At 38.8% G+C, this 26,737-nt stretch overlaps 1 protein-coding gene across 2 annotated transcripts in view; it reads right to left on the bottom strand.

Moving 5' to 3' along the window:
• SIK2 (salt inducible kinase 2) overlaps positions 1 to 26,737 on the bottom strand; it is a 121,467-nt gene that overhangs the window by 74,575 nt on the left and 20,155 nt on the right. For both annotated transcript variants that reach the window (XM_058690216.1, XM_058690217.1), the window contains one exon: positions 25,386 to 25,449. In XM_058690216.1, the coding sequence (XP_058546199.1) occupies positions 25,386 to 25,449 (64 nt within the window). Of the gene's footprint in view, positions 1 to 25,385; positions 25,450 to 26,737 lie in introns of those variants that run through there.

The following is a 26,737-nucleotide window of genomic DNA, read 5'->3' as shown; positions in this document are numbered from 1 at the left end:
TGCATATGCATGTGTGCTCTCTTTCTCTCAAAATAAATACATATTTAAAAAAAAAAAATAAATCATAAAAAGCCTTCTCTGCTCCCACCATCACCATGACACCGCTATCACCACTTGCACCATCACAAGGACTCCCAATTGGCACAACACAAGTAGACGTAGATGTTGGAACTGCATCTCTATTGTCCTCTGTCATTTATAAAATACTCTCACATACACTGTTATCGCTTAGGCCTCATGAGTGAATGTGTATGTTAATTCCCTATTACGTTACTTCAGTAAGCAAGTATTATTAGATGATACAGCAGATGACAGAACTTAAGTACATAATGGAGCTAGGATAATTACATGGCTCTCCTGGTATCTAGTTAAGGGACTTTCCCCCTGTAGTATTATAAACTTCAAGTATTCAAATACGCTCACTTGGTTACCTGTGGTTATCTTGGTAGATGTTACCTGACCTGGGAAAAAATAATTTGCTACATACTTACGATAACAGTATATGTCATTTTAGAACACAGTGGTCACCAGCTCAAGTGTATAGTACATGATTAGCAGATTCAAAGTCAGTATAGACAGATACAAGGAGTATGTGCAAGGATCAACAAAATGCTGCACTCACAGATGGAGAGACAAATGCGCAGAAAAAAGAACGGAACTACGTGACACTACCCTAACCAGTTGCAGTATGCTAAAATATAATAGGCGCTAGAACACTGGAACTGACAAGCTACATAACATATCAATTATACAATATGTGTAGCCTGACAGAACTTAGAGAAGAGTAAAAAGTATTCATTTTGCTGACTACCAATTCAAGAACACAAACACTGACAGGGAGATTATAATTGGTAAACAAGACATATATCCAGCAATAGGATATACTTGTCACAGCCTCCCGTCTAGTTGGACTTTCTCCAAAAGATCTACACTCTAAACTGTCTTCTGAACTTAAACCGCAGAGCTATCTCATAATTTTCCCCATGAAAATATACTTATTTTCACCAATAGTAAAATCTTTGCCTACTCACTATGAAAAAATCTTCAAACCCAGAAACAAAGTACAAATGACAGCCCCCCTATAATCCCACTCCTCAGACGTACACTGGACAGCTCAATTCATATTTTCCAAACTCTTCCCTGTCTTTGAAAATATGCATTTATAATGAAATATAAACATTGTTTGTATATCTTTGTCATATAAATACGCCATTATCAGTATAAACCATGTATTATATAAATTGCTTCAAATAGTAAACAGTATTAAATAGTAATGATTTGAAAACCTAAATGCAATACCACACTCAGTATTTTTCAATTTATTTTTCTCATAACAATTTATCATTTAACTTTATTGATTCTCTAATTCCAAGGGCAATTCTTTCACAGCTGCATTTTATTCAGAAAAAGAAATTTCATTTACTACATGATACAAATAGAATAAACCATTTTTTTAAGACTCTAGACTTATTTTCACTTATAATCCGCCCCCAAGCTTCATTACACAAAAGGACTATTTTGACTATTTAACATATAGTTCTGACTAATTGTATCTGACATAAAATTAGTATTCAAGTGAAAAAATCTGACAAAGATTTAATCTGTCATATGTCTAGAAAGCAATCTGTAACAAAAGCTTGAATGTTTGGCCCAAAAATTTCATTTCTAGTCATTTATCTTCAAGAAATAATTAAAAACATGTTCAAAGATTTAGTTTCAAGGACATTCATGGTAATGTTGTCTATAATAGTGGAAAAGATCTAAATGCCCATTCGCAAATAATTGGTTAAATACATTACGCTTGACGGATTACTATACAGTGACCGAAAATAATTTTATAGAAGTATATTTACTGACCTAAAAACATTTTCTTGAGATATGGGGGGGTGGGGTGGGGTGGGTGGGTGTGTGTACAAAAGTATACTTATATTTCTTAGGAAGTTAAATATACACCTATCATTTGATCCAACCACTTCATTCCCAAGTATTCAACCAAAAGAAAAGTATACATCTACACACAGATTTGTAGATTAATGATTAAAGCAATTTTATTTGTAATAGCCAGAAACTGGAAACAAACTAAATATCCATCAACAGGTGAATGAGTAAATATATTGTTATCCAAACAAGGGAATACAACTAAGCTTCAAAAGGAACTACTGATACATGCAACCCTACAGATGAATCTCAAAATTATACCGAGTCAAAGTAACCAGACAAAAATGAGAGTACATAATACAGGTAGAATTCATTTACATACAATTCTAGAATTCTAGAAGCTAATCTATAGTGACAGACAGCAAGTCTATAAACCCCAGTGTTTGCCTGGGGTGAGGGGATGAAGAGGTACAGGTGAGAGGGAAGGACTACAAAGGGATATAAGGAAACTTACTGTATGTCAACTGTACCTCAATAAAGCTGTCAAGTAACACACACATGAACTTAAACTTATGCTATCATACCACTGCTTTGTTTGAAATATAAGACCAAATGCAGAAGTCCCTACAACATAAGCATGCAGTTTAATGAATTACTCTAATCGTGCAGAGAACCACCACTAAGATCAAGAAATGCCAAGTGCCACCGCCACTCTCCCCTTCCTCATCACGGCCCCCTCCCTCCTTTCAGAGGCAACCCTATCCTGACTTTTATGGTAGTCACTTCTTCTTCTACTTCTTCTCCTTTTTAAAAAAGTTTTATTTATTTATTGTGAGAGCATGCTTGTGAGCAGGGGAGGGGCAGAGAGAGACAGGTAAGAGAGAGAACCCCAAGCGGCAGCCACACTGTCAGTGCAGAGCCCAGCATGGGGCATGATCCTGTGAACTGGATCCTGAGCCCAAATGAAGAGTCAGACGCTTAACCAACTGAGCCATCCAGGTGCCCCTTCTTTTTCTTTTTTAAAAGAATAATTGTACGAAGTATGAATCCCCAAACAATATAGCTTACTTTTTACATATTTGGGGTTTTTAAACAAACAGAATGTGTTCTTTTGTGTTTTCCTCAGCAACATGTTTAATTTAAAGGCATTCATAAAGAGTAGTACATTAGTCTTTGCTGAAGAATATTCTATTGTACGAATATACCACAATATATTTGTCCATTCTGCTGGTGGACACTTTGGTATTTCTGCTTTAGGACTAATAACAACAATACTGCTGTGAACATTCTTTTAGGTGTGCCCTGGTATATGTACATGAAATACAGTGAAATTTTTAGGTCCAGGGTATATTTATTTTTGAATTTATTTATTAATTTACACACTACCAACAGTATATGAGAGGTCCTGTAGCTCCATATCCATGCATTCCCTTTACAGCCCTTATTGCTACCTGAGAATTTGTTACTTTTACTTGTTTACTATCCCTCTTCTCCCACCATAGACTGTAGCCTGCACCAGAGCAGGGACTTGGCCTGTCTTGTCCACTGCTCTCCTCCCTAGCATATACAACAGTGACTGGAACAGTGCCTGACACAACAGCAGCTGAACAAGTATTTGCTGAACTACCAAACAAATAAATGAAAACTCCAGCCCATTAGTGTCTTTGGCCAGAGCGAAGCACAAGGACGAATGGCTTTGCTCAGTGACTCCAAAAATGCTTAGATATTATGTAATAAAAAATGGATGTACAATTACTTAAAAATCATGAGTCAGCCACAGAAAACTATGTACATATACAAAGAATAAAAGTGGAAAGAAACAAATTAAAACTTAGGAATATTTGTCTTGGGGCACTAAAAAGTCTTTTTCTCCCTTCTGCTCACCTTCACCCCTACCTTTTACAGATTTTCCAAAATTTCTTCAATAAATACTTTCGTAAAAAAAGGTAAACTTAAAAATACATAATACCAATGAAAAAGAAGGAACTACTGATGCATACGATAACGTGGAAGAATCTCCTAGACATAAGGCAGAGTAAAAAGAAGTGGACACAGAGTACTACTCTATGTGAAATTCAAAAACAGGCAAAACTAACCTATGGTGACAGAAATAAGACTCATGGTTATTCTTGTGGGCATATTGACTGGGAGGAAATTCTAGAGTGATGGAAAGGTTTTTTTATCTTATCTTAGGAGATAGCTACCTTAGAGGATATATATGCAGAAAACATATCAAGGTATAAACTTAAGATGTATGCACTTTTTGTACGTAAATTACACTTTTAAAAAGAGGAAACCATGTAAGTGAAGAATGACTAGACAGGAACAAAAAAGGAAAACAGGTTTTGTGAATTTCTATTGTTTTGTAACCACGCTATTCGTATTCCAATTAAAATAAACAAGAGAGGTTCAGAAAGCTTTTAAGTGTGCTAGTCACTAAAGCAGAGTTGGATTTGTAAGTCAAATTCCTCATACCACATAGAAAAGCAAACCCTCGCTGATAGTTTCTGAGTCTTTTTGCTGTCCTCTTCAGATTCCTCCACATTCTTCAGCATGAGACATATTGTACACTTAGGATATAAGTTTGGAAATAAACTAAGAGGTGAACATGTAGCAGAGCTTTTCTCATTCCAAACAAATGTGAATTTTCTGAAATCAATGATAATAATAACTGCTCTCAGCAAGGGAAATGCTGACAGCAGTCACTTAAAATATGAGAAATATACCATGTGGCCAATATGTTAGGAAAAATGTTTCCCTCTTCTTCAGTTCCTTTTGGGAAAATAGTATTTCCTATATCTGTTAGAAACCGCAGCAGACATAATATGTCTTAGATATATGTCTTACTATAATGCTGACAGGTTTTTATTTTGGGGGGGTGGGGTTTACAAAGTACTTGTCTACTTTTTGTCAATCAGTAAAATCAGTATTCAAAAATTACTAGTCCATTATCATAAAGTTGTTAATGAAAAATAAAATCTATTCACACATTGTAATGATTGCCTGATCACTCTACATTTTAAAATACAACACACCTTAGAAACAAGGCAAGTCGTATTCACTCAACTACTGACTGCCTGTTAATGTGGCAGACACTTTACTGGGTGATGAGGATATAGAAATTGAGTGAGATACAGACTGTGCCCTTGAGAAATGCAAAGCGGAGGAGGAAAAAGATACATGAGCTGATAATGGTACTTGACAAGAGACAAAACCATGAGAATGTGGATGAATTAGCTTTAGATTAAATTGGCAACTGTACACAGGCTAGATGGATAAGGGAGATACCGGAGGCAAGAGAGCACTGGGAATGCTAATCAGGAGCTAAAAGTGAATTAAGGAGGAACTAAAGGAAATATAACAAGCAGAAATGAGAAATATTTCAAAGAAAAAATGTGTAAGACTAGGCAACTAACTAGATATAAACATGAAGGAAGAGTCAAAGATACTCAGCGGTGATAAACATGTCAAACTAGCGACAGAACTCTGGACACAAGAAGAGCTTATTTAGAAGAAGAGAAGGTAATGTGCTCAGCTTTGTAATTTATTTTCCGATATCAAGGCAGAAGTAAGAACCTGGAGTTCAGGTAACATAAAGGCTCAGGTCAAAGATTTGAGCATCATCTCAGGCAGTAAAGCTTTTGGAATACAGGTGCTCAGAGTGGGAGAATGCACAGAACTCTTTCTCTCAGGGGACAGGAAAATAGAGAGAGAGAGAGAGAGAGAGAGAGAGAGAGAGAGAAGTCTTAAAAGCAGGAACAGATACCTGTCACAGAATAGAACTTCTAAGAAAAAGAGAGTGCTTGCTAAGTGCCAAGTTCCTGCAGGGAAGATAAAGAATGAGGGCTAAGAAATAGAAGATCTGGCCACTAGATCACTGGTGACCTTTACCAGATGCTATATTGCCTGTGAGTTTGTAACTTTACACTTTGCAAATATTATCTCTGCTTGTTAACGATTGCTTATTTTTTTCTGACCTTCTACAGAATTTTTCTTGTACTTTCTAATAGCACTTACCACACACCATATTAAACCATAGTTGTATCTTTAATTCTCCCTTTAGGGAGTACCCTCCCGCTTAAATACCTAGAGAGAAACCCAATAATTATCTCTTGAATTAAGAGCCAAACAAATGGCCTACAAGGAGATAAAGCAAAGAGAAAATGTTATACTACTTCATGTTTACCAACAGTAAAGCTAGACTTAATTAAAAAAAACAAACAAACCACCCTGATATTTAATGAAAAGCAAGCCTCCTACAAAATGGTTGCACATAGGGTCAAAAGAGATCATTCTGCCTATTTCAAGATGGTAGACTGAGAACTGGCTAGTTTTCCCTTCCTACATTAATCCTGGAAAAGACAGAAAGTTAATTAGTGGTCACACAAGACAAAAGGAATTGAAGAGCTAGAACCTCGGAATGATTCTGTGATGTACAACAGACTAAATCAAATTAAAGAGGACAGTCAGAGACAATCAACATGGATCTTAAGGAAGAACAGAAACACAAAAAAGGGCAACAGAGCTACCAGTGTTTCATGCTCCAAGGTGGAATACAGAAAAAGAAAAGGACCGAGAGAAAATCAACAGTGTTACTAGGTAGACTACCACAGCAGGGACAGCCAAGTTAAATCAGCCCGGATTCACCCCCTGCACAACACCCCTGGCAGTGAAACAGGCAGTATGATCCCAGGAGGGAGAAATGTGTACAAGATCTTAAAGAGACAGGGTAGTGTCCTGGGTGGCTGGTGACACCTAGAAAGGAGGGAAGCATCCATTCCCAGATCAGCCAGCAGGATATCTAGCTCAGAAATATTTTCTACATGCTCCTTTATTTTCACTGAAGGTCAAGGAAAACTCCAATGGCAGGTGGCTCTTAGTCCTCTTCCCAGGTAGGGTCAGGAGAAAGTCTAACAAGGAATTTCGTTCATAAAGATACATATCCAATCACAGAATGAGCAAACTCCTGAGGAATGTAAATCTCATTTAAGACAGAATACAGGCTCAACAAATGAAGAACACACCCAAAGAAAAGAGTTAAAATACAATCATAATAGGATTTTAAAATAAGTATGTTGACTCCCACTTCTATCCATAGTGTAGTTAACAAGAATGCGATGTACCCTTCACTTAAATTTTTTTTATTAGTTTTTCTTTATTTTTGAGAGGCAGAGACAGAGCGCGTGTGGGGGGAGGGGCAGAGAGAGAGGGAGACACAGAATCTGAAGCAGGCTCCAGGCTCTGAGCTGTCAGCACAGAGCCCGACGCAGGGCCTGAACTCACGAACTGTGAGATCATGACCTGAGCTGAAGTTGGACGGTCAACTGACTGAGCCACCCAGGTGCCCCTGCCCTTCATTTAAAACAACCAAAAAACTGGTCAAAATAGTTCAGACACTGGACAACAGGCAACATAGGACTGTGATCCCTGAGTGAGGGGAAACTAACGAGGTGAGGCCTACATCTCCTGGCGTTCTGTCTGGAGACTCATTTTGGACTTCACAGCAGGGACAGAGAGAGACCATGCAGGTATGGCTATCTTGAGTAGAGGAGAAGGTACTGGAAGACTGAGATTTCTGAGATGTGGGGCAAAGTTCTGGAGAGAGGGAACTACACAGGAAGAAAAGTTTACAGATCTGCGTGCCATTGAAACTTTTGTAAATACTAAGACATGTACACAGGATGAAATCCTATACCGTTGGGCAAAGAATGCGTGGAGTGCTGTGAGCTGAAGGGGTTCCAGAGCTCAGAACAGGCTGATAATTACTCAAATCTCCAGTAGCCAAAGTGGAAAGTTCTCACTGATCATTCAAGGCATTCAGTAGAGATCTTAGAAGGATCACACCTCAGCAGTGAGGCTAACCTATCCCTAGTGTTAAAGGTTATATTCTCACACCAACCCTAACAACACTTGAAAGGATCAAATACCTAACTGTAAGTAACTTAACAGTCTACTAAAGCTCAACACTCTTGAAAGGAAAACAAAATCCAGACTTGACGAGGTAAAGTTCACAGTGTCCAGCATCCAATCAAAAAAAAAGTATTAGGCATACCAAGAAGCAGGAAAATGTAACCTATTAAACAGGAGAGAAACAGACAATAGAAACAGATTGAGAAGCGACGGAATTAGCAGAGAATAACATAAAAGTTATTATGCTTATGTTCAAGTATTTAAAAAAGAACATGGTGATGAGAAGAAAGTATCGAGATAAATGTGTATGTTCAATATCTTCCCAGAAATAAGGGAATACATCACATTTAAGAAAAATAGGAAATGGGAGAAAGAACCAATTAGAGAACATAAAAACCAAAAAATCTGTTGAAATACAAACCTCATTTGACTTGAGAAGCCTGAAGCCTCGGCAATGGAAAACACTTTAAATCAACATGATTCACCCAGCAGAATCCACCAAGAATTTCGGACCCGATGGTACAAGGAACTCTGAAAGTTGGCGTTTCGTGAAGCTAAAATAAGGGTGATCAGGTGAAGAAGGTGTTTTAAGAAGCAATTCAATCCTCAGATCTCACCTCTCATTGTATGTAACTGGAGGAGGGCCCTGACTTCTACTCCAATAGAAACCTAGAGGCTTAGTCTCTTGACGAGGCTTGATTTCAGTTTCTCTCTAGAAATAAAGGGTTTCTTAACTTAAGGACCAGGCACTGTTGAGGACAGGGATACCACGCTGAAAACCGGGGGACTGAGTCAACATATGCGTACTAGATACCGACATGCCTCAGCCTTCCTTACCTCTGAAGCCAAAAATATGGCACTCTGGCCCCTTTAATTCCTGGGTAGAAAACTGGAAGAATACTCTCTCAAAACTCTATCTAGTCAAGAATAAAGGTACAAAAATTGACAATCTCTAGTAAAAAAGCACAGTCAGGTCACTCCTATAGTAACACTCGCAGCTGACATTCTACCCACTGGCTTAGTTTCCAGTCATCTTCTTAGCTCCTCACTCAACTACAAACTCACAACCAAATTATGTCTGGAAGCCATCTACAAAAACCTCCTAACATAAAACATATAGCTCAAAACATCCATAACAGAAAAAAAAAAAAATCAACTTGGAAGAAAAAGGAGACTATATAAAGAAAATATAATGAAGTTATTGTTCTCAGCTAAGACATTGTAGAAACATCAAGAAATAGGTGTTAGTAAAAGTTTTTTAAATGTTTGTTTGTTTTTGAGAGCGAGAGAGAGACAGACAGAGTGCCAGCAGGGGAGGGGCAGACAGAAAGGGAGACATACAATCCAAAGCAGGCTCCAGGCTCTGAGTTGTCAGCACAGAGCCCAAAGCAGGCCTCGAACTCATGAACCACATCGTGACCTGAGCTGAAGTCGGATCCTTAACCAAATGAGCCACCCAGGCATCCCGAAATAGGTGTTATGTTAAAAGGAACAAGCAGAGAACAAAATAAACTCCCAGATATTAAAAATATGATAGCAAAAGAAAAGCTGGAATAAAAAGTTTATGAAATCTCCCAGAAAGCAGAGCAAAAATATAAAGACATGGAAAAGAAGAGGAGGAAAAAAAAAAATTACAGGGCCAGGCCAGGAGAGGCAATATCTGAATAACAGGCATTCATGACAAAGAAGACAAAATTAGAGAGGGGAACATCAGCTAAGTAATTCAAGGCAATTTCCTGGAACCCAAGGGAATGAGTTTCCAGATTAAAAGGGCCCACCAATAATAGCCCAGCAGCATGCAGCAAAGCAGACCCACACCAAGGCTCTGTGTGAAATTTCACTGTGAAATTTCAGAACCCTGGGGACAAAGGGAAGATCGTACAAGCTCGGAGACAGAAAACAATAATTTACAACAAAGGATCAGGATTCAGATCACTTGAAGCTTTTCAAAAGCAATCCTGGAAACTACAAGACAATGGCATAATGTCTTCGTTATTCTGAAGGGAAATTATTTCCAACTTAAAATCCTATTCCAAGATAAACTAGTAAGTATTTTGGAGACATGCTAGATCTCAAGACATACAGGCCTCAAGAAATTTACTCCAATACATCCTTTTTTTGCAGGTTTCTGCTAACACATGTATCACAGAGGCTTTCTCTGGCCACCTTTTCAAAAAAGAACTCATCTTCACCCCGATCCTGGCTTCCCTATCTTCCTCACCTTCTCTAAAACACTGACGTAGTACATTTTGTTTTAATCTCCCCAACCTGAAACACTTTTACTAAGTATCCACTCCAAGAAGGCAAGGACTACATGTTTACTGATGTGTTGAGCACCAAGAACTGTGTCTGATATACAAATGACTCTCAATAAAAAATGTATTGCTTCGATAAAAATAAACTTTTTTTTTTTTTACAAAAGTAGACAATGGAGTAATAGCAAAGACTATCTATTCATGTATGAAGATAAAATGCAAGCATTTTCAGAAATACAAGGTCTCAGAGGTCTCACTCAGAGACCTCTTACTGCAAGCAGAAAAGAATATTGTCCAAAATGGGAAAAAAAAAAAAGCCATTCCCTATGTGGACTATAATTTTCCCATTTTATTCTAAGTAGGAAATCTTTCTTACCACTTTAATTAGCAGATAAAATCTACCTCTGGTTCTCCCCTTTCACAAACAAAGAAATAGCTTTCTCTGAATTAATTCGATCTTATTGAAATTCCTTAATAGAATGATTCTCTTAATAGAAATTCATCCTAAAAGAAACAGAAAACACAGACTGCCAAAAGCCTCACATTAATAGAATTCAGCTGGGTATGGTTATGGCCAAGATCAGAATAGCTGATGCTTCTCTCTCTCCCATCACTGTAGCCTAGCTGCAGCTGCCAGACATGGGAGAAGCTCGCTGCTCGCAGCACAGAATGTCAGCTTTGAACCATAACTAAAGGCAGGCTGCCAATAATCAGCAGGAGATAGCTGAAATTAAAATAGAAGTTAAGAGGAAAACTGGACTGCTTTTCAGAAACTTGTCTATTCAATTAAGGCCTGTTATGCTTATATTTCCAAACATATGAAGCCTAAAAACAATTTATTTAATCATCTCTGACAAATCCATTTCATTCATCACATGTCCAGAAACTAAACTTTGTTTCCTGAGATTTACAGACAGCAGTTTCTCAGACCTGGAAAATCTTGCTGTGCAGCGGCCAAGTCACTTCTTTCTTTCTTTTAAATCCCCGGCACTATTCACAGTATCAAGCACACAGTACTTAATAAACTCGAACAGTCCCCTCATTTTCAGAAAACATCGAGGTTTAGAAATGCTATATGGTTTGCTCCAGGATGTTTACACTAAAAGTTAGATCAAGGACTAGCAAACAGACCTCACTCTGGACTTTTCTTTTAACGTCTGAACCAATTTAAACAGAGGTTGAGGGGGAGAGCAATGACAACTTGTTGAATCATGAATCATGCTGGCTCTTCCATGCAGTTACTAGTCTCCCTTAGAAGTGAGCTAGAAAGGTTTACAAATAATCACTTAGACCTGACCTCTTTAAAGGTATCTATGCTATATGTGTCTAATAAAAAATTCAAAAAGAAAGATCCTAAATTTTATACCCAAGGACAGCTTAATTTTACCGGCACGATTCAATGTTTCTATACCCCTTCTGAAGTACACACCGATTTACCTCTTTCTACATTGACATCTCCCATCCCCACACATGTGAAAGCAACAGTCACCTGTACATCTACACAGATTATGTTCACCTAGTGGAGCTCATAAAGCAGGTCACAGGATGGGACTGGAAAGGTAGACAGGGGCTGCATCACCGAATCCATTCTATGCTAACTTTTGATTTTATACTGAAGGCAATGGGGAACCACAGGAATATTTTAAGCAGAAAACTACAAGGATCAAATCTGCATTTTAAAAAGACCATTCTGACAGCAACACGCAAGATGGATGAAAAGAAAGACAAATCTTGAGGCAAAGAGACCTGGATGAAAAGAAAGACAAATCTTGAGGCAAAGAGACCTGAGGCTGCTCAAGTAATTCAAGTGAATTCAAGTAATTCAATTTCTCAAGCGAGAAATTATGAGAAGTTATCCAAACTTAAGCAATAATAGAAGACACTGGAGAAGTGGTGACAGATTTAGTCAGTTCTGCAACCGGGACCCAGGCTAATAATTTTAAAACTTAGAGTCATACTAGCGTTATCAAGTGGGTAAAACCTTCAAAGCTTATTTAAACTCATAAAGAAAGGCAAATGAACAACTTCTCTAAAATTGCCTTCATGCTGTTAAGATAGTGACAGAAAGCCACAAAAATTGTCCCTTAGGTTCTCTGAGTAACCAAGTGTCTAAAGGTATTATGCCTAAAACAAAGCTCCTATTCAGTCACCACAGCCAGCATCCTAGTATGTTACCATTGAAAGGGCAAGACAGGAAATGAATCAATAAACCTCAGGCACATGCTTGGCCTGGAAAGACACAGCAAGCGTATCAAGGAGCAGAAATCTGAAAACAAAGGCCCTGGGTAATTTAATTACCAGGCCGGAATCTGCTGACTACCGGTTTAATTGTTTGAACAGTGCCCAAACTGTCTGACAAGGTGACCACCCTATGATTTTTGCACCGTTTACTGCATGTGACCACCCAGACAAATATGAGAAATAGTTCTAAAGAACGCAGGAATCTTGAATAACTTTCATTAATCACACCTATGATTCCGAAGGAAAAATTTTTAAAGAGTCAAATCTTTTTATAAATAACTCAAGGCTCTTTTTAGCAAATTCAATTACCACTACATCCTCCATGCTGTCAGGTCAAGAAAATCGTATCCTTCAGAGATGAGCACAACTGCTATAGAAGAACTAGGTAACAAAAATTACTCAGAACAAATTTATATGCTCTTATTTACCATTATAAATAACTCTGAAAGTGTTATTTTAGGGAGGTGTGGGAGTTGGAAGAGAGAATGTAACTGCAGGGTGGTAACTAGAGGAAGCCAATTTTCTCCCTTGATTCAGTTAGTATTTCCTCATTCATGTTTATCTCCTGAAGAGTAAACCAACAGAAAACTCCTTTCAGAAACTGAACAAAGAAGCACCTCTGACCGCCTAACCTGGCAGTGTGCTTCTCCTGCCTTCACCGAATAAATAAGGTGTATAAGGCCAAAGCAGACTGTTACATTCAACATTCATTCAACAGGTATTTAAGTTTATGTGGTGTCGAATCCTCAGCTCCGAAACTAGTAGAGATAAAAAGATACACACACTTTAAATAATAATGAAAGGTAATATATAAATTCTAAAATGAGTTATACAGGAGAAAGAACTATAATGGTCTCATAAGAGAAAACCAATGTAGACAAAATTAACTGAGAAAGACTTTATTGAAGATGTGGAACTTTAGCTAGGCCTTTATAAAAGGCAAAATCTGAATATGTAAAGAACAAAGGGCTTTCTAAGGCTCCAGATCCACATGAACGTAGATTTGGAAATTTACACATTTCTATTTGGAGAACCACTATGGAAATCAGCCATATAGATTTTTTGGTCAATAGGTTAGATTTGGCAAGAAGGCCACTGGATGGTTTCCAAAGTACTGGAGATGGGGGCTCAAAGGCTTCCAATTTTCATGAAAGATAAAAAAGAACAGTTATATCCACTAAAGCGGACAAAACCATTACATGCTTTGCCTGGTTTTTGAGTTTTAATGACATTACATTTAATGGTATCTCTCATAATTCAATTCAATCAACTGACACGCTTAAGGGGATAAAGGGAGGGCAGAGAATCCTTAAGGCAGAAGGAACAGTAACATGCAAAGTCACTAGGACAGAAGAAGCTTAAGTTCAAAGAACTTTAAGAGGACACACAACCAGTTAGTGCAGAGGAGCTGATAAAAGCTCTAGCTCTGAACTCAGATTTCGGCTTCGAGCTCTGGTTATGCCACTTTTCTTGCTTGCTCTGTGAGGCAGGCAAACTGCTCAACTGCCTCCTGTACTGTAAAACAGAGATATTAACAGTCCCTATCTTATAAGGTTTTCAGAGGACGAAATGACGACAGAATGTGTATGGGACTTAGCACAAGGTCTAGCACATGTAAGTGTTCAAGAAATGATAATCCTTATGATTTTTATTTAAAAAAAATTTTTTTTTCAACGTTTTTTATTTATTTTTGGAACAGAGAGAGACAGAGCATGAACGGGGGAGGGGCAGAGAGAGAGAGGGAGACACAGAATCGGAAACGGGCTCCAGGCTCCGAGCCATCAGCCCGGAGCCCGACGCGGGGCTCGAACTCACAGACCGCGAGATCGTGACCTGGGTGAAGTCGGACGCTTAACCGACTGCGCCACCCAGGCGCCCCAATCCTTATGATTTTTAAAGCCAGGGTGTGTGGAGTGTAATCACGCTTGCTGGCCTTGATAAGAATCCTGGGCTTTATTCCAAAAACAATGGAAGTCCTGCAAAGTTTTAACAGTTTTAATTGAATTTTTGTTTTAAAAAGATGCCTTACGGGGCGCCCGGGTGGCGCAGTCGGTTAAGCGTCCGACTTCAGCCAGGTTACGATCTCGCGGTCCGTGAGTTCGAGCCCCGCGTCAGGCTCCGGGCTGATGGCTGGGAGCCTGGAGCCTGTTTCCGATTCTGTGTCTCCCTCTCTCTCTGACCCTCCCCCGTTCATGCTCTGTCTCTCTCTGTCCCAAAAAAAATAAATAAAAAATGTTGAAAAAAAAAATTTTAAAAAGATGCCTTACTTTGTATCTCTAATAAGAAACCCCAAAGGAAAAATGTACTGTAGAATTTACTACCAAGAAAAGTTCTGCTTTGAGGAATAGGTATCTTTCTTTCTCTTAGATAAACTTCTGTAAATGACTGTATCTCTCTTTCACTTTGAGAGCCAGAAAGCTTAGGGCCAAATGTGAAGTTCTTGGGCCCTACTGCCTGCATATTTGTGTTTCCTCCTCCTACCTCCCACGAGTGCTTTCTACTCTTACATAACATTTTCTGATTCGTTATTAGTAGTAGTATTAGTATTTAGAGACAGAGAGCATGGACATGAGCGGGGGAGAGGGGCAGAGGGGGAGAGAGAGAATGTGAAGCAGGCTCCACACTCAGCACGGAGCCCAAAGGAGGACTTGATCTCACGACTGTGAGGTCACGACCCAAGCCAAAATCAAGAGGTGGACGCTTAACCAACTGAGCCACTCAGGGGCCCTTCAGTTCTTTATCCTTGTTTATATTTTAGAATTATTGTTTTTGTATTATTTTCCTTTAAAGCTATTTCAACTGTTTACAGCATGAGGTGCAATCTAATTAATTAAACCAAAAACAAAGGGCATAAACAGCATAACCTCATGATGCATGAATCATCAGGCATTCCCAGCATGCTACCTAAATCACTCTTTTGGTGTAAACCTAGTCAGATGGAGCAAGAAAACCAGATGGCACAGGAAACCTCTCTCTATGCAAAGAAAGAGCAGATGAGGAGCGTGCAAAGACCTAAGGCCTTTCCGGAATTAGCAGGACACAGTTGGGGCAACCAGTGCCAAGAGCAGAAGAGAACTGGAAAGTGGCAGGCTGCTGAGAAGTTAAGTACTGGTTCAAGGTTAGAGGTTTTGTTTTTGCATATGTATGTTTTTTCCCAAAAGAACTTCACCCTCTTCATTTTGGTGGTTCCACTGTCCTATTCTCTTAGCTCATGAGACCCCTTGGTTGCTTCACTTATCTCCCTCCTGAACTTGGACCTCCTAGTCAGCCATTTCAACTGTGACCTCTCTGGCCACAGCAATGCCTACATGGATTTGACCTTCTGTCATTGCAATCCCTAACCTGGCTCCTTCTTATTGTCTACTTTTTCTCCTGCTGGGTTGGAAAGCACTGATGACTGTGAGTCTACCGTGAACTCCCTCACTGCTAATTACTGATGCTTTTATTCATCCCTTGAATATCATATGAGCACCACCAGCTGCTCTAAACCTTTCCCCACGCTGCAGTGTCTGACATACTGCTCTTTCCCTGACTTTTCATCTGCTACATTACATAATGAATTCAATCTATATTAACCAACTCCTCCTGCTTCTATTTCATCCCAAAGCTACATCCTCAGTCATGTCCTCAGCACAAACTCTAATTCTCACTGAGACTGCACCTATGCACTACCTTCTCAGAGAAGGAGGAATTCCTCTCGTCTAAGCTAACCTTCCCTCTGTGCTTCTGATCCCACTACCTCCTGTCTACCCTGGGGTCTTGTTCCACCAACCATTCCTTCTTTCCTGCCTATATTCTTTTCTAGCTTCTTCACACCAAGACCACTACCACAAACAAAACCATGACATGGTACTGAATTCTATAGACTCTAATTATCCCTCAAATCTGTCCTTCTCTCCTCCCTTCTACCTTCAAGACCTCAAAAATAAATTTTTGGACCTTTCTTCCTCTCCTCACTATCCAGGCATCTATAAATTCTTGAAATCTGGCTTTATTTCCCCATTTATTGAAAATCACTCTCTTCCAAGTCACTGGTGATCTGACGACGACCAAATACACACCCCCTTCACTCTAGGCTCTCTCCCCTTTGTCTAATCAGGACAGAAACTGTCCTTACTTCCCAAGACGCTCTTCTGCTTCACCAATCCCACTTCTCCCAACTGCCTTTTAAAGAAGTCGTCACCAAACTCACATCTTTTTTTTTTTTTTTTTTAAATGTTTATTTATTTTTGAGACAGAGAGAGACAGAGCATGAACGGGGGAGGGTCAGAGAGAGAGGGGACACAGAATCCGAAACAGGCTCCAGGCTCTGAGCAGTCAGCACAGAGCCCGACGCGGGGCTTGAACTCACGGACCGCGAGATCATGACCTGAGTTGAAGTCGGCCGCCCAACCGACTGAGCCACCCAGGCGCCCCCAAAACTCACATCTTATTCTTAGCCTTCTTCTAAGATCTCATTATTAATTACAGCTTCACTCAATCATGTCTATGCAGATAATTCTCAAACCCAGAAGTAGTAAGAGTATAGGGTGGAGATTTATGTGCATAGATGTGATGAGTAAAGCTGTATAACCACCACTCAAATCAATAATTTACCATCACCCAAGACAGTTCCCTCTTGCCACTGGTCAATTCTCCCCCCTCCCCATAAACAGTAAAGAGACCACCACCTTCCAATTTCTATTACTATGTATTTGTGTTGCCTCTTCTAGAGCTTGATGTAAAGGTAACCAACTGTACGGATATGCTCTTTTGCATCTAGCTTCTTCCACTCAGCACCATGTGTGTAAACTTTATTCACACTGGTGCATGTGGAAAGTAGTTCATTCCTTTCTACTGCTGTGCTGTCTGTCTTCCATTCTATTGCTTTACCACAATTTGTTTGGGATACATTCTCCTGCTGCTGGACATTTGGGTTGTTCCCACTTGAGAAAAAGTAGCTATGATAATTCTTGTACAAGTTATTTTACAGATATTTGTTTTCATTTTCCTTGGGCAAATACTTAGGAATGGAATTGCTGGGTAAGAGGTAGATGTACATTTAACTCGATAAGAAACTGAAAAACGGTTCTCTCAAGAACATGGTTGTACCATGTTACACTCCCACCAGCAGTATATGCGAATACTCGTTGCTTCAAATCCTTATTGGCATTTAGTAGTATTATCAGCCTTTTAAATTTTAACCATTCTAGTTGACATGTAATGTTATCTCGTTATAGTCTTTAATTTCTCTGATGACTAATAAGGTTGAATGATTTTTCATGTGCTTATTATTTGACCATTCATATATCTTCTTTTGTAAAGTGTCTGGTTCCAGTCTTTTGCCAATTGTTAAACTGGGTGGTTGTTTTTTTTTTTTTTACTGTTGAATTTAACTTCTCTTTTGAATGGGGTTTGCTTTCATATCTTCAATGGCCAAAAGGTCACATCAAACTAAATGTCCTGGTGTTATCTCCAACAGCACCTTTAAAGTCTAATTTGTAATTTTTTAGTTGGAAACCAGACCTCTCTATTGCTGTCAACCACATCACAGATATTCTTCAATCGTGTTTGCTTTAAATCCTAACTCTTGAGGTTCTCCTCTTGACAGCCAGTCAATAAGAACTCTCGAGAAGTGGTAAATTATTAACATATAGGCTCTGGGATTGCAAGGGTCAAATCCAGACCCCACCACTTACTGGCTGTGTGACTTTGGACTGTGAGTCTTTCAGTGCCTAACTTCCAAGGTTTTTGTGATATTTAAATACGTAAATCATATAAAGTACTTTAAATAGTACCCAACAAAAAGGGAGTACTCAATAAATACTACTTGTTATTTTCAGAATCAGAAATGCCTTTTACTTAAAATCTTATCTCATGATTCCAACAAATAACATTTTATTTTCTTTCATTTTTTAAAGTTTATTTGTTTTATTTATTAAAGTTTATTTATTTATTTAGAGAGAGATAGAGACAGTGCAAGTGGGGAGGGGCAGAGAGAGAATCCCAAACAGGCTCCATGCTGCTAGCACAGGGCCCAACATAGGGCTCAAACCCACAAAACCGTGAGATCATGACCTGAGCCAAAACCAAGAATGAGATGCTTAACCGAATGAGCAACCAGGTGCCCCCCAACAAATAACATTTTAATCTAAGCATTTAGCCTCTGACCTCTAGACAATTAAAACAGTCTATTAAATGGTCTCTTTCCTTCTCCTCTAATTCAGACCATGCATCCTTGCTGGATTTATCTTCCTTAAAAAAGTCCTTACCACACATCACCACCTTTTGGTTCTCAGACGCCCACTCCAAGAAATAATCTGAACCCTTTATCCGAACACTCAAGGTCTCTCACAACTGGTCCTTACATACACGTCTCAAAGATATACCTCCTACATATAGGACTATGGAAAGAATTCAAAAAGTATTCAAAAGATTATGCCTACAATAGAAAAAGTCAGCAGCAGCAATAAACATATTTTACTTAGGAAAAAGGAGGTAAATCTAATCAGCTAAGAGAAGTGAAAGTGGTTGCCTCTGATGAAGGGAAATGGGGGTGGGGTGGAGGATGGGGAACTTATCTTGTTTCTAACAAATGTTGCAGAATTATTTGACTTCTTACAGGGTACATTTTTAACTTTTTAAAAAATAAAATTTGGAAGAGAAAAATACAGACCAAGAGAGATGAAAAACAAAAACAAAAACAAAGGAAGACTTGTTTATCAACTGAAGTGGACAGCATAATGTGTCAGTTACTAAGGGTAATCCATAGACTTACGGAAGGAATAGTTGGGCACATCCATTTACCTAGTGCAGATACCCTATTTCTAGATGGAAGAGTATGGATTTTATCCAAAAAGCAATGGGAAGTGAAGGTAACTGAACACCGAAGTAATATAATAAGAACAGTATCTAGGGAAGATTAAACAGGAATTATATCAGAAATGCACTTGACTGGAAAAGAAATAGGGAGCGGTAAAACATGAAGTCTTCATAACTGAGACACGAGGTGATGAAAGCCCAGATTAGGGTGATGACTGTGGAAACAGAAGGATTTAATTTCAAGTCACTTTTTCAAGAACACGGGGTATGATTTGCTGGCCAACTAAATACGAAACTAAGGTAATTAAAAAAAAAAAAAAAAAAAGGAACACAATACCCTCTAACATAAAGTGTGCACTAAAGGAATATTTATAAAGTGTAAAGAGTATGTCCAAGGTTGTAAACATTAAAGATAAACTTATGTATAGTTCTTAATATATAGTTTAATACTACTTATGTGGTTCTTTTTCATCTAAGCCTCCAATTGATTTAAGACATTTCTGGCTCAGAATTCACTTAAAATCTTATACATATTTGGGGAGCCTGAGTGGCAAGTCGGTTAAGCATCTGACTCTTGATTTCGGTTCAGGTCATGGTCTTACTAAGGTTCATGAGATTGAGCCCATGTCGGGCTCTGCACTGACAGGGTGGAGCCTGCATGGGATTCTCTCTCTCCCACTTTCTCTGCCTCTCCCCCTGCTCGCATGTGCATGCTCTCTCTCTCTTTCAAAATAAGTAAACATTAAAAACAATCTTATACCTATTTTTCACTACTTGATTAACGTTCCATGAACTGCATTTTTCACTTGTGTTTTCCTTCCTCACGGGCTTCATCTCCGAAACTGGCTGGCTGTCAGTCTCTTCTTTGCTTGCACCTACCTGAAGCTACAGTTTACTCTGTCTTTTTGTCCCCATTTACCCTAGATATTTTATATTAAAAATAAACTATACACATTGAACAATCCCAAAATTACATTTCAATTTCTATAAAAACAATGTGATCCAAACCTTTACCATCAAAAGTCTTGGCAAGAAAGAACAATTCAGAATATTCCCTTTTCACAGAAATGACATCTGACGTGTAATAGCCATTTCTAGTTGACTCATAAAACTACACCTTCAAGCTTTAAAACTATTCCATTGGGTAAAGACTTAACCTCTTGACCCCACTGCTCTTCTCAACTACTTCATTTCTAGTCTCCCTTTTTGAAGGAGAAATCTTTCTAACAGCCATGTCTTCTGCTTTCTCCATTTTTCTTCTATTTGCTGTTAAAGCCCTGCAATGTAGCTTTTGACGCACCCACTCCACCAAAACTGCTCTTACCAACTGCCAGATACAATGGTCAACTATCATTCTTCACCTTTCTTGATCTGACATAGACAGTCATTCACACCACCCTCCTGAGAACACTTGCTTCACTTCCTGGTTCCTTGGTAACCAGGACACTGCATTCTCTTGTCTCTTTTGCTGGCTCCTCCTATTTTCCCAGTCTTTAAATGTTTGAGGGCCTTAGGAATATGACATGGGTCATTTCTCCAATCATAGTCACTATTTAGGTGGTCTCCACCTCGCAAGGAATCCTACTGATTCTTCTTGCAAAACATACCGTGGATCTGACCCATAGCACTACGTGTATTGCCACTACCCTGCAGAGACATCGTCATCTCTCACTTGGACTACTGGAACAGCCTGGTCTGTTTCTACTCTCACTCACTACAATCCATTCCGAGCACAACAGCCAGAGTGGTGCTTTTAAAATGTCAAATTAGGAGCGCCTGGATGGCTCAGTTGGTTAAGTGTCCAAATTCAGCTCAGGTCATGATCTTGCGATTTGTCACTTCAAGCCCCACAATGGGCTCTGCACTGGCAGTGCAGAGCCTGTGTGGGATTCTGGCTCTCTCCTTTCTCTCTGCACCTCCCCCTCTCGCATTTTTTTCTCTCAAAATAAATAAACTTGAAAAAAAAAAAGTAAAATTAGATGCAATCACTTCTTTGCTCAATCCCCTCTAATGGTTCCCTAATTCTTTCAAGGTTAAGAGCCAAAGTCTTTATAATGGCCTACAAAGCCCCTATAGTGCACCACTCCTGCTTCCCATTTGCCCTTCTGATCTCATCTCCTACTACTATTCTTCCTCCCTGCTCACTCTTACTCTTCTCTCTTGCTTGCCTATCTCTAGCCAGACAGGCCTCCCCACTATTCCTTGAATATACCAAGCACACTGCTGCCTCAGGACCCTTGCATTTGGTCTCTGCTCTCCCTGGAACACACTCTTTCCCCACATCTACCTGACTGTAGTTTCTGGTCTCTGCTCAAATGTCAGTGTGGCCTTCCCTGATCACTCTATTTAACACTGCAATCAACTTCCCTACTCCCCAATGCCCCTTCCTTGTTTTCCTTGTTTTACTATTTCCATAACATTCACCACCATCTAATATGCTATATATTCTACTTAATTTCTTTATTTTATCTCTCCCCACATTAGAATGTAAAGTTCATAAGAGGGATTTTTGTCTGTTTTCTTCATTATGGTATTCCTACCAGGTAGAACAGTATGTAACACACGGTTGGTTTTTGGTAAAGATTTCTTGAAAGACTGACTAAACTGAATACATGAGCCAATATAAGACAGAGTAAGACAGAAATAAAAAGGAAAAGAACAGAAGACAGAAAAGAGGAAAAGAACAAGAAGAGAAGGAATGGAAGAAACTTGTCTTCCTTTTAAAATAGCTAAACTTAAAGGTAATTTTGACAGGATTGGAGATTTCTGCTTTCATTCAAGATGGAGGAACAAGGACTGGATGTACCGAGACAATCCCCACAACAAATAAAAGACAAAGATATATGAGACACTGGTTTATAGCACACTGAACATCAGGCAAAGAAGAGTGATCCCTGAGGGGCAGAAAATAAGTGAGGTGAGACCTACGAATACCCTCAACTATGGCTTAAAAGAGGGTTTAGGCCACAGGGTAGGGAGGAGAACCTGAGGCAGCGCCCAGCAGAGTCCCTGAGCGTCTCAGGAGAACGAGGTGAATGGAGGTAACAAAACACAGAGTACCAAAGAAGAGAGTACACACACTGAGGAGCCCACAGCTTTGATCTGTGAGCATCCTGGAGAGAAGACATGGCACATGCATGTGAGAAAACTACCAAAACCCAGAAAAAGAACCATCTGTGAGGATTAGAGAGAACAGTGTCTGGTACCAGGAATGCTGCCTATTCCTACTGACCAGGCTAAAAAAAACACCCCAAGTCCATGGGGCATCGGATAGAGGACTCCAAAGTGGGAAATAACGATACCTAGAGTGAGCACTGCTCCAATCATAAAAGGAAGATTCAGATGACATAAATTATTTCCTAGTAACTTAACTGTGTCCCAGATCAAAGCTAAAGAAGAGGGATAGGAATACAAAGACATATGGTAACCAGTAAGGTAAAAGTGACAATGTCTGACATAATCAAAGACTACCAGGCAGGTAAAGAAGCGGGAAAATCTGATCAAAACTGGGGAGAAACATTAACCATTCACAACAGATTCAGCACTGACAGAGATAGGAGAATTAGAAGACATGGACATTACAAGTTACTAAAACTATACTCCAGATGTTAAAAAAAGACAACTAAAGACATGGTAGATCTAAAAAAGAAAAAAAACACAAGGCCTTAGTCAAGCTTACAGAGCAGGAAACTGCCACGTGTGAGATGAAAAATACGCTGGATGAGAGTGACAGCAAATTAGACATCGTGGAAGATTCGATGACTTCAAGACCCGGAAAGAGCAACTATCCAAAATGAAACAAAGGAATTTTTTTTACAAAGCCTTTACAAAGGAATTTACAAAACAAAGGCAAACAAAGGAATTTTTTTTAAAGCAGAAAAACATCATCAGTGAGCTGTAGAACAATTTCAAACAGCCTAACAGATGTATAATTGGAGTCTCTAAAGAGAAGGAAACAGGGGTGGCTCAGAAAAACTGGTCAAGAATGTAATGACTGAAACTTTTCTGAATTTGGTGAAAGCTGTACATTCACAGATCCAGGAAGTTCAATGAACAGAAGCATGAAGAAAACCACACAAAGGCATATCACAACCAAATTGTTGAAACCTGTAATGAACAGAAAAAACTGGAAAAGCAGCCAGAGAACAGAGGCACATCACACACAGAGGAATAAAGAAAAAGACACAGCAGGTTTCTTGTCAGAAATGATGCACATGAGAACACAGTGGAGCAACATCTTTCAAGTACTGAAAGAGAAAAACCCAAGCTAGAAATATATACCCAATACAAATATCTTGCAAAAACAGACAAAGACTTTAGACATACAAAAACAAAGATTTCATCAGCAACAGACCTGCATTACAAGAAATGCCAAAGAAAATCCTTCCAACAGAAGACAAATGACACCAGATCAAGGTATGTATCTACACAAAGAATTGAAAATGAAAATGTGCATCTCTATAGAGGGATGTAGCAATGATGACTCCACTAGGAAATATGTAAGATTCAAAAAAATTTTTTTTAAATCTTATTCATTTTTGAGAGAAACAGACAGAGCGTGAGCAGGGGAGGAACAGAGAGAGAAGGAGACACAGAATCTGAAGCAGGCTCCAGGCTCTGAGCTGTCAGCACAGAGCCCGACGCGGGGCTCGAACCCACAAACTGCAAGATCATGACCTGAGCCAAAGCTGGACGCTAAACCGACTGAGCCACCCAGGCACCCCGGAAATATGTAAGATTTTAAAAGACAATACCGAAATTTCTTTAAAACATAACTGACTTTTTAAACCAAAGTAACAACACTGTATTTTGTGTTTTATAAAATAAGGGATAAATAAAATGTCTGAGAAGAACATAAAGGCCAGGAGATAGAAAATAAAAGTATAGTACGTTAAGGCTCATACCATATGTGAGGTGGCAAGTCATTACTTGAAGGTAGACTGTAAGTTAAAGACTTGTACGTAAATGTTCAGAGCAATTCATGTTTAACAGCCAAAACCAGAAACCAACCCACGTGTCTATTAACTCATGAATGGATACACTGTGATATATTTATAAAATAGAAAGCTATTTCTAAACTACTTAGCAATAAAAAGAAATGATATGTTGATACACACAACAAAATGGATGAATCTTAAAATAATTACACTGAGCGAAAGATGCCAGACAAAAAAGCGTATACTGAATGGCCACATTTATATAAAACTCAAGGAAGACAGAAACTAACATACAGTGACACAAAACAGATCAGCAGTTGCTTGGTGGTGAGTTGGGCCAAGAAAAATTATAGAGGGGCACAAAGGAACTTTGGGAATTATGGGTATCTTGGCTGTGGTGATGTGTGTGTGTGTGTGTGTGTGTGTGTGTGTGTGTGTGTATGTTATGTGCGTGAAAACTTATTAAATTGTACATGTTAAATATATGCAATTTATTGTAGGTAAATAATTCCTCACAAAGGCTGTTTAAAAACCATTTTGGATTTAAATGGGCAGGTCAGGGGCGCCGGGGTGGCTCGGTCAGTTAAGCATCTGACTTAGGCTCAGGTCATGATCTCATGGTTTGTGGGTTCAAGTCCCACATAGGGCTCTGTGCTGACAGCTCAGAGCCTGGAGTCTGCTTCGGATTCTGTGCCTCCTTCTATCTCTGTTCCTCCCCCGTTTGCACTCAGTCTCTCAAAACTAAATAAACACTAAAAAAAATATTTGTAATTTTTCAAGGGTTAGAATGGATCATAAAACGCAATTAATCAAATGCTCTCTTAACAGAGATAAAGCAACCAAGTCCCAGAGAGGTACAGTGACTGGCCCAGGGTCTTAGAGCTACAGTTGGGAGCTTTCTAAACCGTATGATCCACAACAGCAGGAACCATGTTATTTAGGTCACCACTATATCCTCTATACCTAAAACAATGCTGGGACGCAGTAGGAACTCAGTAAGTATTTGTTGACTAATTTTGCCCCTGGAAGGAAAGGTAAAAAATGAAGATAAAAGGAAACATAAAAGGAAAGAAAATCCCCCTTGCAATATGACTCCAAGTTTCCTCCTGTCTGTGATTCTCCCTTCTCTCATGCAGATGACAAAATTAAGCAACAGCTTTAAAACATAAACATCATGAATACGAGAGAATAAGTTATATTCCATATCTTTGTCATACTGAATATTTTATTGTATTCTAATCCTTAAAAGGTTCTAGTTACCAACTCTTAAACGAGCAGGAAAATTAACAGAAAATACTACATTCGTGAAGATTAGTGACATATTCAAATTAAGAACAAATTTAAAGAACAGTGAAGTGCTTACCAAAAATCTCTCCATTTTTGGCATATTCTGTCACAAGGTACAACATATTTTTGGTCTCCATTACCTATTGATAAATAATTCCATATTAGTCTGACAGGAAAGGATTTTAATTCTATTCTAATTCAACATTCTATGGAGTTACTAAATAAAACTACTAGTAAGAGTACCCAAGTTACGAATAATTCAGGAGGTGGCAAAGTTTACACGACTGACGGTATCTTTATGCTAACTCTTCTGTGAAAAATCTAGGTTCTTTCTTTTCCAGGTTTGGCCCATGGATCAGAGGAAGCGGCACTGCCCAGGCACCTGTTAGAAATGCAGCATCTCAGGCCCCACCCCAGACCTACTGACACAGAATTCCCATTTTAACAAATTTTTTAAACAGAAAATGTGATTGTTACACACGTTCAAGTTTAAGAAATATTAATATAGATAGAAGGAGCTTTGAAGATCAACTTTTTATCACCTCACAGACTTTTCTAGCCTTGTGCTATCTGGTAGACTCTGATTGAGGAATAATAAAATAGAGCTCAGTTTATCTGGCCTATATCCTAAATAATCTGGCACAATAGGATGTTTCTCCTACTGTACTGCCATACTGTTATAAACTACTGTTATTTTAAAAACAATGTTCAAAAGTTTCTTCATAACTTCACTGCTGTACAGTTTTATTTAAATTAGTTTTTCTAGGTTGGAAAAGGAAGCGTGTCAGTGTCATTGACTTGCTATTTCAAACTATAATGAGCCAAAAGGAAATGAATTGATAAGTTCAAAATGAGTGAATTTTAGATTTTCTGTAACACTATCTTTTAATGTACTGGCACAAGCTAACAGTGAAAATTTAACTGCCATCTACTCAAACTGAAGACTAATTTTGCTCTAACATGTAGGTTTAGGACTCTTCCCAATCAGGCCAGAAAAGAGCTATCTACAATTTGCATCTAAATAAGCCAAATAGTAAGTCAATTTAACTGATTATTTAGCTCAAATAAAGATGGAATTGTGTGAAACATGGTAGTTGTAGCCTCAGTTTAGCTTATGGTTCATCAGACTTCTAAGGCTGTGATTAGTTTCTTATAAGTATTCTCTTTAGGAATTAAAAAAAAAAAAAAAAAAAGGCTGAAAGGAAGAAATACCGTGATGTAAATATGACCTAAGGTGCCATGTGCAGTTTTAGAACTTTGGGAATTGTTTTGAGTGGCACATCATAGTCTGTCATTCTAATGGTAACACTAATGGTCTCCACGTCTCCACACCTTTTTAATTGCAAATCTCTATCAATAACCAATTGTCTAGCCAGACACATATGTACATAGGCACGTACATGTAAATATATACACGTACCTGCGTAT

The sequence above is a fragment of the Neofelis nebulosa genome, chromosome 10 (genome assembly GCF_028018385.1).
Source record: "Neofelis nebulosa isolate mNeoNeb1 chromosome 10, mNeoNeb1.pri, whole genome shotgun sequence".
In the NCBI taxonomy this organism is placed as follows: domain Eukaryota; kingdom Metazoa; phylum Chordata; class Mammalia; order Carnivora; family Felidae; genus Neofelis; species Neofelis nebulosa.
Note: the sequence above shows the minus strand (reverse complement) of the source record. Positions and strands in the feature narration are given on the sequence as shown.